At 40.6% G+C, this 12,712-nt stretch overlaps 1 protein-coding gene across 4 annotated transcripts in view; it reads right to left on the bottom strand.

The window, feature by feature from the left end:
• Positions 1-12,712, bottom strand: part of RANBP3L (RAN binding protein 3 like) — a 53,349-nt gene that overhangs the window by 16,184 nt on the left and 24,453 nt on the right. For 3 of the 4 annotated variants that reach the window (XR_012084555.2, XM_078384490.1, XM_020795713.3), the window contains 8 exons: positions 12,056-12,133; positions 10,788-10,862; positions 10,138-10,209; positions 8,490-8,626; positions 7,832-7,914; positions 6,017-6,101; positions 1,561-1,594; positions 93-226 (listed from right to left, as the gene is read on the bottom strand). Coding sequence is in view for 3 of the 4 variants with exons in the window: in XM_020795713.3 (XP_020651372.3) it covers positions 93-226; positions 1,561-1,594; positions 6,017-6,101; positions 7,832-7,914; positions 8,490-8,626; positions 10,138-10,209; positions 10,788-10,862; positions 12,056-12,133 (698 nt within the window). In the remaining variant the exon portion in view is untranslated. The remainder of the gene's footprint in view (positions 1-92; positions 227-1,560; positions 1,595-6,016; positions 6,102-7,831; positions 7,915-8,489; positions 8,627-10,137; positions 10,210-10,787; positions 10,863-12,055; positions 12,134-12,712) is intronic. The other variant, XM_072992837.2, reaches the window with a different exon arrangement.

The following is a 12,712-nucleotide window of genomic DNA, read 5'->3' as shown; positions in this document are numbered from 1 at the left end:
CATCTGGAGTGGGCCCACCCTTTATTGCTTTGATCCATCCTCATGCTTTTGAACATAATAGAAACATTCTCCATCAAGTGATTAAGACATACCTGCAGCACATTGTATTCTCCTTCCTCTCCTGTTGTAACATCAACTTTCTCTAATAAATATCTTTGTGCTGGTTTGTTAGATGTAGAAGCAAGAGCTAATTCAACTGGTGTGGCATCCTTGGCAAAAACAAGCACTATAGAAGAAGAAAGGGAATAACAGAAATCCTGTTGTTTCTGCAGGAGGAGGTATTTGCAAAATTAATATCTTAGACGTAGCCCATTTATCTTCAGACTGCCTCTGATTCAAAATTTAAAAACTTTTATTAAGGTATTATTAAACACATCTGTGTTTTTATGATTTTGGGGGCGATGGCTCAATATTACATTATGCTTTGCATAAATTTTTATCTTCTATCATCTTGGATGTCTCCAAATTAAAAGGGGAAAATGTATTGGAAAAGCAGCAGGGCTGAGGAAGGCCTTTGCTAAGACCCTGGGGAGCTGCTATGAGACATAACCATTTATTATTATTTTATTTTATTTTATTTTATTAGATTTCTACCCCACCCATCTAGACTAAAGGTCTACACTAACCATAAAGCTGGGCAGGATTTTGTAGGCCATTTTTCCAAAATTCCACCACCACCTCTTGATGTGCAGAATTCAAAATTAGCTCTCTCTTATAGTTCACTGTCCAATCCCTGCCTGAAAACTACACCAAGGGAGAATTTACTGCTTCGTTAACTGTTTCCCTTACTCAAGCTGTCCTGACTGATGGGAACACAGCAAAACCCACAGCTTACCATTAAGTAGTTTCTCTCAGTGTCCAACTGAATCAAAGCACTGAGAGAGCTTGGGAAAATTTTATTTTATTTTTATTTTTTGAACCACAGCTTTCAGAATTCCCTATCTAAGTTGGGTAAGGGATTCTGGGAGTTTAGTCAAAAATGTATTTTATTCTCCAAACTCTGGGCTAAAGAGACCAATGTCCTTAGTAAAAATATTTTCAAAATTCACACTTCCCTATAGCAAGCTGTATTTAATGTGTTGGCTTTACAATATGTTCAGTGTCACAGATAGATTGATGAAAGACAGGCTAAATCTATACCTGTCATTCTTCAAGTCTGGTTCAGGATCCACTGTGCACTTACTCCAAAACAGTGCACAGTGGATCCTAAAACAGCACTTGCTTGCATTCAGAAGGTCCCAAGTTAATTCCCTGTAATCTATGTTTTTTTCTGTTTTTTTTTAAAGATTGAGAAGTAGATGACGTAAAAAGTGCCAGAGAGCCACTATCAGATAAACTAGACAGACAGAATACACTAACCTAGTACTGATTTGAATTGAATTTGCTCTTTGCTTTTAGGTTATCAACAATGAACACAGTAACGCTCATTCAAAATCTGGCAGTCACGTGGTGCAACATGGTGACATCAATGCTAATCTAGGAGACACCACCTACGTATCCATGGAGAGCTGGTATGAAAACTTATTGTATATTTGGATTCATTTTTACTGTTGTGCTTACCTTCAGAACACAGCTCTGGGGATATCTCACGTCTCTAAGATAAAATGGAGAAAGACATTTTAACTGAAGAAGTAAGAACTAGATTTAGGAGTGTGTCAGATGCTGATGATACTTGAAATAACGAATACCATCATAGGAAACATAGTGGAATAAAGACTGACTGTTAACTAATTCTAATAGGTTATGGTCCTAGACTCAGCAACAAAGGAGCAAGGAAGATTGACTTTAGCAAGTATTTTCCAGGCTTTTTTTGAAGGTGAAGTGTTGTGTTGTCTCCTCACTCCCCAAACCAAGCGCATTGCCAGCTAGAGACAAGACTGCTATTTTGTTTTGCTCAGAGGCAGAAGGATGGATGCTATCAATGAATATTCAGGAAAAAATCTGCCTCCACTTAACAAAATATGACTTTTCACCATGGAAATTAAGACTGGAAACACATTTGATGGCCCAAGGGACAAATGATAGCATAATAGAGGTTCCCCCCCATTGAAGCAGACAAACTGCAAGACTGACTATAGAAGGGTTGCATTTCCTGAGATTGGATCCTTAAAGAATTCTCTACTGAGCAACTGCTTGTAGTCAGAGACTGCAAATCTGTCAAAGCGATCATAACAGCTTTGGAAAATTCATTTGAATGTTCCAGTGCCAAGACATTGATTACATGGACAGGACAAATGATAAAGTTGAAACTGCACTCAAAATTTGACTGTGATTCCCACGTAAGTGTGCAGTTAACACATTTTCCCCTTATCTCAGCCTGTGGAAAATGGCCCTTAATGATATACAAAAAGTAGCCTATCTATTCAGAACACTTGGAGATGTTTTTCAAACTTTTACATCTGTTATGGATATGAAAGATTTTTCTTTTGAACAAACCCTTTCATGTCTTAGAGAAGAACATGCATGTGAGAGAGCTGGATGCTCTAACCCAGCCAGTGCAGCCAGTGAGTCTATTTCCTATAGATTCTGTTGCAGAACAGAATCTATAGGAAATCCCCACCCCACAACCAATCAGCTACTTGTTGGAATTGTGAGAAAGATCCCCAGAGGCCATTTAGCCAATGACAGCTCTCCCCACGTTGAACAAAGAGCTGAGAAAGAGAAGAATGCAGCTTCTGCCATTCACCAGAAACAGAGACAAAGGGAAACCAAGCAGGGAATTTAAACAGAAGTCATATATGGCTTATGAAATTACACAGATTTCTCAGATGACTGGTATTTCGACTCAGACTCCAGTCAGCATTCAACACATAAGAATTTTTCAAAATCTTTGACTCAGATGTATCTGTACAGTTCTGCATAGCTAATGGAGAATCTGGGAAGATGTTGAGCAGATGCCAGCAGCAGAGGGCACCAAATGGAGATAACCTGAATGGAACTTGAACACTGACAAAATTACCACCAGGCAAGAAGACAAGCGGGTGCTGAAGAAGAAGCAAAGTGCACATGGAGAAGTGGAGCATCACAAGGCAAGGTTAGTTGCCAAAGGTTTTCTGCAAAAGGACGGAGAAGACTTTGTTGAAACCTTCTCTCTTGGTGGAGCACCATACAAGCGCTCCTGAGCACAGCAGCCTCCAGACAGAGTAAAGTTAAATACCTAGATATAAAAACAATGCATTTCTACATGGAGAGATTAAAGAAGGGATGTACATAGATAAACCACCTGATTTTGTGAACCGGAAGCACCCAGATTTTTTTCTAACTGAAGAAAGGACTTTATGGATTGATCCTGGAATGAAAAACTGAAGAAGATGCTACTGCAACAAGGCTTCAAGTAAGGTGAAGCAGGTCAGAAACAAAGATGGACATTTAACCTTCATTTTGGTTTATGTTGACGATCTCACTGTAGACACACACAAGGAACAAGAATATAAAGAAATAACGCACAAACTTAGTCGGGAGGTAAAGATAAAGAAGCTTGGAGATGCTACCTTCTATATGGACATTCAGATTGAGAAAGAGGCAAATAGCTCATATTTGCTGAACCGAAAATTAAAGATAGTTGAACTTATCGATACACTAGACGTGCAAGATTTCACAGCATAGCAACACCTGTGCAGACAGACTTTCTGAAAGGCAGAGAGGAGAATGACCCTCTGCTTAAGAATACTCAGTACAGAACAGCTACAGTGTAGGAAAGTTTTTGTACCTGACAATGACTACCTGAACTGACATTGCCACTGCTGTCGGGATAATGAGCAGAAAGGTTAGCTCACCTGCACAGAGTGGCTGGGTGGCAGTCGAGAGAGTAGTCAGATACCTGAAGGGAACTATGGGCTTTAAGCTAAAACTGCCAGCCAGCAAAACCCCAAAGCTTGTAGGGTCGACAGATGCAGACTGGGCAGAATATAGCACAGGTCATAAGGTCCACTAGTGGTTTCTGATTTATGTGTGGTGATGGTCCCCTTTCATGGGCTAGTTGTAAATAAAGTATTACAGCTTTGTATTCGCGAAGGCTTTCACGGCCAGGATCTAATGGTTGTTGTGGGTTTTTCAGGCTTCTTGGCCGTGTTCTGAAGATGGTTTTTCCTAACGTTTCGCCAGTCTCTGTGGCCGGCATCTTCAGAGGACAGCAAACTGTGCTCACATTTTGCTGTCCTCTGAAGATGCCGGCCACAGAGACTGGAGAAATGTTAGGAAAAACCATCTTCAGAACACGGCCAAGAAGCCCGAAAAACCCACAACAACTATTACAGCTTTATTTTCCAGAGTCAGAATTTATTGTGACATTAGAGGTGACATGCAAATAACTGCTATGACTGGAAGAGCTCCTGACAGACTTCGGAATAGAGCAGGAAGAACCACAGTCTGAGAAGATGAATGTGCACACCAAACACATTTTGTGTGAGGTACCAACTAGTGCATGACCTGACCAAAAAAGGCATGACTGTAAGGCAAGAAGAAACTCTGCTCCCAGGATGTAAAAGTTATAGTGAGCACTTTATTCCAAATTAAAAGCCCAACATGTTTCAGCTTAGCCTTTTCAGATTTCTTCAATGAAACAGAACAGAAAAAAACATTTATAGCATCATTTTTCGAGGGACAACATTTTAAGCATTTCATACAGTTAAATTATAATATTGTACAATCTCTAGTCAAATGTATTTGCATATATATAATTTATAATTTAAACAATTCTATTAGCACAGCACATTCCATATTAAGAATAAAACTTTATTGCATGTTATTGGGAGAAGACCAAAAAACATTGTGTGAATATTGAACTTTTGTTAGCTATATTTAGAGAGACTTTTTGTTTATTAGGTCTACGTCCAGCTCCTTTGGAATGAATAATGTCAAATTGTGAGAGAGGAACATTTTTATGCATAGATAATTGCACAATTGTGTTACAAGGCTAGGCAGGTGTGCATTAAACTGCTGAAAAACCAATTCCAAGGGTGTGGGGAAACAGCAGTGAGTCTATAAGACTGGGATAAAATCGATCTCTTCATTGAAGTCTCCAGTGTATACAGCCTTATTATCCATTCTATCTTCTTTCTAAGCAAAGCCTTCTCATAATGTGTAGGAAGAACACCTAAGCCTGAATTTTTGGTGTTTTTCAGAATGATTCTGCTCAACAAAGTGGCTTGCAAGGGGAGTTTGCATTTGTTCATTTCTGATTGTATAAGAACAGATGTAAGAGGAAGATATCTAACATACTGAAAGACTCCTCTCATCCGGGACATCAGCTCTTTAAACTATTACCATCGAGAAGGAGATTCAGGGTATTGAAAGCAAGGACAAGCAGATTCAAGAACAGCTTCTACCCAAGTGCAGTATTGAGTTTAAATGCGGGGTCATAAGTTTTTGGTGGAATTTTAATTGCTGGGAGAAATGGGGTATCTATATTTGTATGGTGAGTGTTGTGTATATTTTAAAATTTTTTTGTAGTGGTGTTGTCCAGTTTTACCTTGGGGAAGAGCACCTCATTTCGTTGCACCCACTTGTGAGTGCAATGACAAATAAATTTCTTATGTCTTATGTCTTATGTCTTATGTCTTATGTCTTATGTCTTATGTTATTTAGATGCTCCATTATAGGAATCTTAAGGAGTCTGGATGTTTTTCCAACATAAAGTTTATTACATTGGTATCTGGCGGCATGTACTACCTCCTTTGTGTTATAGATGTTGTTCCTATAGCCTAGGATTCAGAAAATTTCAAAGACAACCAGTTTTTCATCCATCATTTATCACGCTTGCCACTAAACGTGTCCCTAAATTTTAAGAAATATGTTAAAAGTGATCACAATTGTTGGAATATCTTTTAAAACGCCAAGTTCTTCAAGAAGGAAAAGTGGGGTAATAAGATTTAAATATATTGTGCTATCAAATGAATGTAAATATTAGCACTACTCAGATTACATGGTGCTACACAAATGTTGTCAATCCATGCTTAGACGAGTCAGTTCTCATGTCACTCCCACCCTGACCAAGAGGAAAATCTTAAATACCTACCAAAACTCTTTCAACTATGTTTTCGCCAAACACAAAGTCAGAATGTCTACTGCTTGACAATGTCCTGCTGTGAGGCAACTGTTTCCTGTAACCAAAAGGAGAAAACCACAAATTGAATTGGGGCGGGGGTGGGGTAGGGTGTAACTATTTAAACTATTCCTGGACCAAATCTGCGTGCTTTTCTTCTCCTAATTACAGTAAATGAGTCCTACCATGATTTCTAATGCTAATTAGTGCATGGACGTCCTGTTAAAATTGTTCTGCTTTCCTAGAACACATTGTTAGGAAATTAGCCAAGATTGCTAGGTTGCAAACCTTCACGTTGTCACACTCACAGTGAAATTATATTTATAATACAGTATAAAAATGCAAAGCTAAGAGAATTTACTTTTCTGAGTACAACCCATTAGCCAACGTGACCAGTGCCCAGATGTTTCTGCCTAGTTCTGCCAGAGCATCTATACATTTGTTGTGATACTGGCAAAAAAGGTAAAGGTAAAGATTCCCCTTGACTATTTTTGTCCAGTCGTGTCCGACTCTAGGGGGCGGCGCTCATCCCGCTCTTCAAGCCATAGAGCCAGCGTTTGTCCGAAGATAATCCTTCCGTGGTCACATGGCCAGTGTGATTTAGACACGGAACGCTGTTTACCTTCCCACCGAGATGGTACCTATTTATCTACTCGCATTTGCATGCTTTCGAACCGCTAGGTTGGCGGGAGCTGGCAAAGGAGGCCTCTATGTCTACAGTTGTGCAGCTCTCCAAAGCATGATGTAGTCTCTGAAAATCCAAGCCAAATTAAACTGTTCGTGTTTAAGGTGTCAAAAGACTCTTTGTTATTCACATTATTGAGAAGCCTGCATGGCTGAGTTTGTGATAATGTGGAGAGCCTGCATGTGTACAGCTGAGCCCCAATGTGATATCCTGGTCAGAGTGTTGGTTGAAGACTTGTGAGATCCAGATTTAAGTTCCTTGTGGTGGCGCTGTGGGCTAAACCGCAGAAGCCTGTACTGCAGGGTCAGAAGATCCGGCAATCGTAAGATCGAATCCACACGACGGAGTGAGCGCCCGTCGCTTGTCCCAGCTCCCGCCAACCTAGCGGTTCGAAAGCATGCAAATGCGAGTAGATAAATAGGGACCACCTCGGTGGGAAGGTAAACAGCGTTCCGTGTCTAAATCACACTGGCCATGTGACCACGGAAAGATTGTCTTCGGACAAAAACGCTGGCTCTATGGCTTGAAGAGCGGGATGAGCGCCGCCCCCTAGAGTCGGACACGACTGGACAAAAATTGTCAAGGGGAACCTTTGCCTTTTACCTAAGGAAGGTCTTTAGGTCACCTTGGGCTGGTCATTCTCCCAGCCTGGGTCATCTCACGGGGTTACTGTGAGAATGAAGTCAGTGGGAAGTGAGCCACGTATGCCTCCTCCAGCTGCTTGGAGAAAAAGTGGATTATAGCATCACAAATCAACCAGTCATGTCATCTGCAGGCTCCTGTTCCTCATGCTGTCCCAAAATTTAGTGTCCATGGGTATCAATGAGTGGAATAAGGAAGCAAAACCCCATCTTGTTACCTTCTTGAAATTCCCTTCTTCCCTCCTCAAAATCTGAAATTGTACTCTCCCTACCTTGGTTGTAATCATTCAACAAAAGACTATTAAGTAGAAATAGTGAAAGAAGTCTGTTGTCTTCCCATCACAATCAGGCAGAATGGCCAGTGATAGTCCAACTCATCCAAAGTAAAGTAAGTACAGTAATCAGTAAAGTATTTCTTTCTTTCAACTATTTTTTTTCAATAATGGATTTCAGTTAACTTACCCTGTTGTTTTAGGGCTTGAAAAATGAAAAGAGAAAGGTAGTTTCTCTGGGCCATCTGTCAAGGAATAAGTGTCTTCAGATGCCTGGAAACAATAGAAGAAGAGGTGGAAAAATACAGACAGATCACAAATGGAACATAATTGTCTAGACCAGTGGCTTCCAACGTTGGATCCCCAGATGTTCATAGACTGCAGCTCCCAGAATACTTCAGGACTAGTTGTGCTGGCAAGATCTTTAGAGAGTTGCAAGCCAAGAACATCTAGGGACCCAAAGTTGGGAACCAATAGTCCAGACCAGTGATTCTCACTCAACCTCCTATTAATTCGTGTCTCATAGAACCAGTGTCCTACCAGGAGACAAACAAAAGCCCATGTTTTCAGAGAAATAGTACACTTCTATGTTTACAGGCATCCTGTTACTATATGTGTCATTTATGGTGAGTGGGAGTGCAGCTGGGAAAGGTACTATGAAATATCAAAAAGTCACCAGTGATCAATTTGTAAGTGAACAAGAACCACTTGCCTAGATTACCATCTAGGAAAACGTGGTGTTTAAATCTGGGCAATTGCAGGATCAAAGCTACATGTGGAAGCACTCAGAATCCCATGGTATAAAATATTATTAGTCATATATGAAACTAAGTATCACTGTACTTTACCTTAATGTTCACTTTATGTTTAACTTCCAGAACATCACCAACACATGTCTTTTCCACCAGTCTACTCCTAGGGGCTTGTGGAGGTTGTAAAATGGCAGGCCTTAAAACATCCCAATGTACATTTGTTGATGGAATATCTTGCAAAAGAAATAAGAGGTGGAAGTTTATTTTTATTATAATTTTTGGATGCACATCTTCCTTTTACATGCAGTATGTTTCTTAGAGTAATCTGTTTCATTGAACTAACACAGGTTAAAACTAATTATCATGTTAATTGGATTTCTAAATTATTTTCACTGTAGGCAGTAACATGATTTTAGGATTTTTCAGATTTTGCTTATTTGCTTTTAAAGCAGATGCATACTTTTTTCCTTACCTCTGTCCACTACAACTGCAAAAAGATTTCCCAGATTTCTAAAGATGACATGTGTGTGTACGTGTCTATATATATGTACGTGTGTGTTTGTGTACACATGCATACATATATATACTGCCTGTCCCTGAAAATAAGACAGGGTCTTATATTAATTTTTGCTCCAAAATGCATTAGGGCTTATTTTCAGGGGATGTTTTATTTTTTTCATGGACAACCCTCTACATGTATTCAAATACAGTCATGTCATCTACTTCTGGTTGCTGCACAAGGGTGGAGGGCAGGGCTTCACTTAACTAGGGCTTATTTTTTGGGTAGGGCTTATATTACAAGCATCCTGAAAAATCACACTAGGGCTTATTTTCAGGGAAATGTGTGTGTGTGTGTGTGTGTGTGTGTGTGTGTGTGTGTGTGTGTGTGTGTGTGTGTGTGTGTGTGTGTGTGTGTGTGTGTGTGTGTGTAGGACCTCACAGTGGGCAGCTGGTAAAGTAAGCAGTATAGAACATGGCTGCATGGTGGGTTTAAAGAGAACTGAATATATATATACCCTGATCTGCACAGTACGAGGTCCAGGGCCATATTAACTCATGGCTGGGCCCCTACACTTTCAGGTATTTTGCGCCCCCTCCAGCACTTCAGTCTTTCACTCCACTACAGCTGACAGTCCGCCCCTGGTCAACTGATGGACCCCTAGTGCCTGTGGGGCTCCTAGGCTTCAGCCTAGTCAGCTTTATAAATAATATGGTCCAGGCAAAGTCTCAGTGGCTTCCTGCCATGCTCCTTCCATGGACATAACTCAAGAGAATTGCTGACTCAACCCTGAGCCACCTACATTGGTATATGATATCCTGCTATTTAATGTAGGAACCTCCTTAGCACCCTATTTCACCCACACCCAATCTTTACACAGGGGGTAAGTGTAGGCAGAACTTGGAAGAGTTACTGCTTTTACTACACTATCCGGAACTGGGGAATGCTGCAAATTGTTCAAATTGGGAGTGGTTTCCTATTACATCAAGCTCATACAATTATACTGGCTCATAGAAGGTCCAGACTCCCCTTGCCCCCCTCCCCAAGCCCCTCCCTCTCTTGGTAAAGGGATCGAGGTCAATGGGACCCTTACTGTCTCTAATGATCAGTGACTGGCGATAGCAAGTGTTTTTCCTAGTCTCAGTTGGCATGTCCAGGAACTAGACGAGTCCCTCTATCCTCCCTACTCTCTGCATTCTTAGCAACCATTTGCAAGTAATCAGTGATCATGACAAGTCTACTTACTTTTTTCTGTTGCTTTCTCATCAGCATTCTCTTGCAGTAACATGGAGCTCATGAATATATTATTCCTTGTCACTGTGGAAGAAATGTTTGCCCAGCAAAGTCAGGTTTTTTTTTCTTCATCCCACTACTTTTTGGTACTACGATTCCCAGAATTCCCTATTCAGCATAGCCACTTCTTGGGAGATACTGAAAGTGATTGTCCAAAACGGCAACTTGGCAAAACATTGGTTTTTCATTACTGAAAATAATGTGATTTGTATTCTATAAAACTAAATTAGTGCTTGATAAAGATAAGCCTCCTGACACAATGGGTGATCTGTAATACTGAAGGCAAGACTCTGCTCACAACCCGAGTTCAATCCCAACAGGCTCAGATAGCCTGCTTGAGGTTAACTCAGCCTTCCATCCTTCCAAGGCTGGTAAATTGAATACCCAGCTTGCAGGGAAGGGGGGGAATGTGTAGCCTGCATTATTAAATTGTAAATCACCCAGAGAGTGCTTTAAGCACTATGGAGCAGTATATAAGCAGCACACTTTAAATTAAGAAAGTGTTGACTAACCTGTATGAAGACACTTTATATAGCTAAAAACACTGTTCTGGTCCCTTCTGCTGATTTTATGTATTCAGTGTACTCTGTGTTTAAATTTACCTGGTTGGGACAGTGGAAATGTCGGAAGGATGGTAAAAGATGATGATCTCACTCGTTTTGGAGAAAGTATCATTTCTGGAAATACAAAAAGGAAATAATTATTATATAAGTTTACAAAATGTAGCTATACCTGGGTGCAAGCATAATTATAGATGTGCATTTCACTTGTTATAAAACCGGGCCAATTGTAGGCATGATATTTTTTTATCTTGACACCATCCATTGTATAACCCTTTTAGTATTATGCTGTGACTCCCACCAACCCATTGCAGGTTGTGAAGTTCCCTTCTTCCATCCTTAAATCCTTAAATGAGGCTGAAGAGTTCTTGAACACAACAGGGTTTATTGAACTTGGATGGCTTGAAACACATCAACATTTAATGTCCTCTTTCACCTTTGTGAGAGCTACTGTCTGAACCACAGTTTTAAACCTGTTTCAGGCCTGCATGTTTTTCTCAATGCACTATAGTGGCGCCTCGCATTACGATTGCCCCGCATTACGATGAAACCGCATTACGACGATCTTTTTGCAATCGCAATTGCGATCGCAAAACGATGGTCTGAATGGGGTTTTTTCGCTTTGCAATGATCGGTTCCCTGCTTCGGAAACTGATTCTTCACAAAACAACGATTTTCCTCCAGCTGATCGGCGGTTTCAAAATGGCCACCGGGTAAATAAAATGGCTCCCCGCTGTTTTCTGGGACGGATTCCTCGCTGCACAGGCACCGAAAATGGCTGCCCTATGGAGGATCTTCGCTGGACGGTGATTTTCAAGCCCATTGGAATGCATTGAAGGGGTTTCAATGTGTTTCAATGGGCTTTTTATTTTCGCATTACGTTTTCGTTCTACAGCTATTTTGCTGGAATGAAGTAACATCATAATGCGAGGCACCACTGTATTTCCATTTTATAACTATATTCTATTTTCCCCACACTGCCTTTTGAGTTGTCTTCTGGTTCTCTGGTTGCCTGCCTATGTCCTCTTTTATCCTATCCTTCTTCCAGGTCCAATGGAGAACTTGAGGTGATGAATTCAGCAGGTCTTAGGGAGTAGCATGATGGTCTGTCAACAGGGACCTATAGGCCACTCTCCCCATTATCACATAGGCATTTAAAGCTCACTAAATCCTTTCAAATCAATGAGAACTAAAGTGCATTGGCCAAGACTTCATTTGAGTCAAGTTCAATGAACAGAACAGTTTGGTAGGATGTTGCTCTAATGCAAAAAAAGAAAACTACATCAGTGAAGAAGGGTAAGTGACCATACCTCTATGCAGTTGGGAGTCAGAGGATTGAAAAGAAAAAGATGAAGACCTTGCCCGTTTTCTGGAGCAACCAATGGAAACTGAAGAGGAGGAAACACAATATATCCTTCTCAACTGGAAATACAAAATGAGTCGCAGCAATGAGTTACATCAAAACGGGTGGCAAATTGTTGAACCTCCAGCTTTTTTTTAAATTATTTTTTGGCCCATAACATACCATTGATGGTGCTGGGTGGAGCTCTTTGTAACTGTGAGCAAAAACATCTGGAGGGCCAATATTTTCTCACCCTTGCATTAAAACAATCCGAAAATCCAGCAAAAGGATAGATAAATATGTCAATGTCTTATGATGATCAAGAGGCAACTGGCAAATCAAAGTACCTCTCTAAACAAGAGAAATTTATTCTAAGTCCCAGTAGAGAAAAGCAGTGGATCACTCTGTTGTCCTTCTGCACAACTGTGGTGGAATTACTCGAGGCTGTGGTCCTCCAAAACAGATACAGTTAAAGCCTATGATTAGGTGTGTCCTTAGCTTTCAACTGTGAAAAATATGGTGGCATTTTCCATTAAGTAGGTACAGTGAAACTGCTTCAGCGTAGAGGGATTGGTGGGGAGTATTAGAGGTTGGAAAAGTCACTTGTTGGCACATGGTATGTCTC

The sequence above is a fragment of the Pogona vitticeps genome, chromosome 2 (genome assembly GCF_051106095.1).
Source record: "Pogona vitticeps strain Pit_001003342236 chromosome 2, PviZW2.1, whole genome shotgun sequence".
In the NCBI taxonomy this organism is placed as follows: domain Eukaryota; kingdom Metazoa; phylum Chordata; class Lepidosauria; order Squamata; family Agamidae; genus Pogona; species Pogona vitticeps.
Note: the sequence above shows the minus strand (reverse complement) of the source record. Positions and strands in the feature narration are given on the sequence as shown.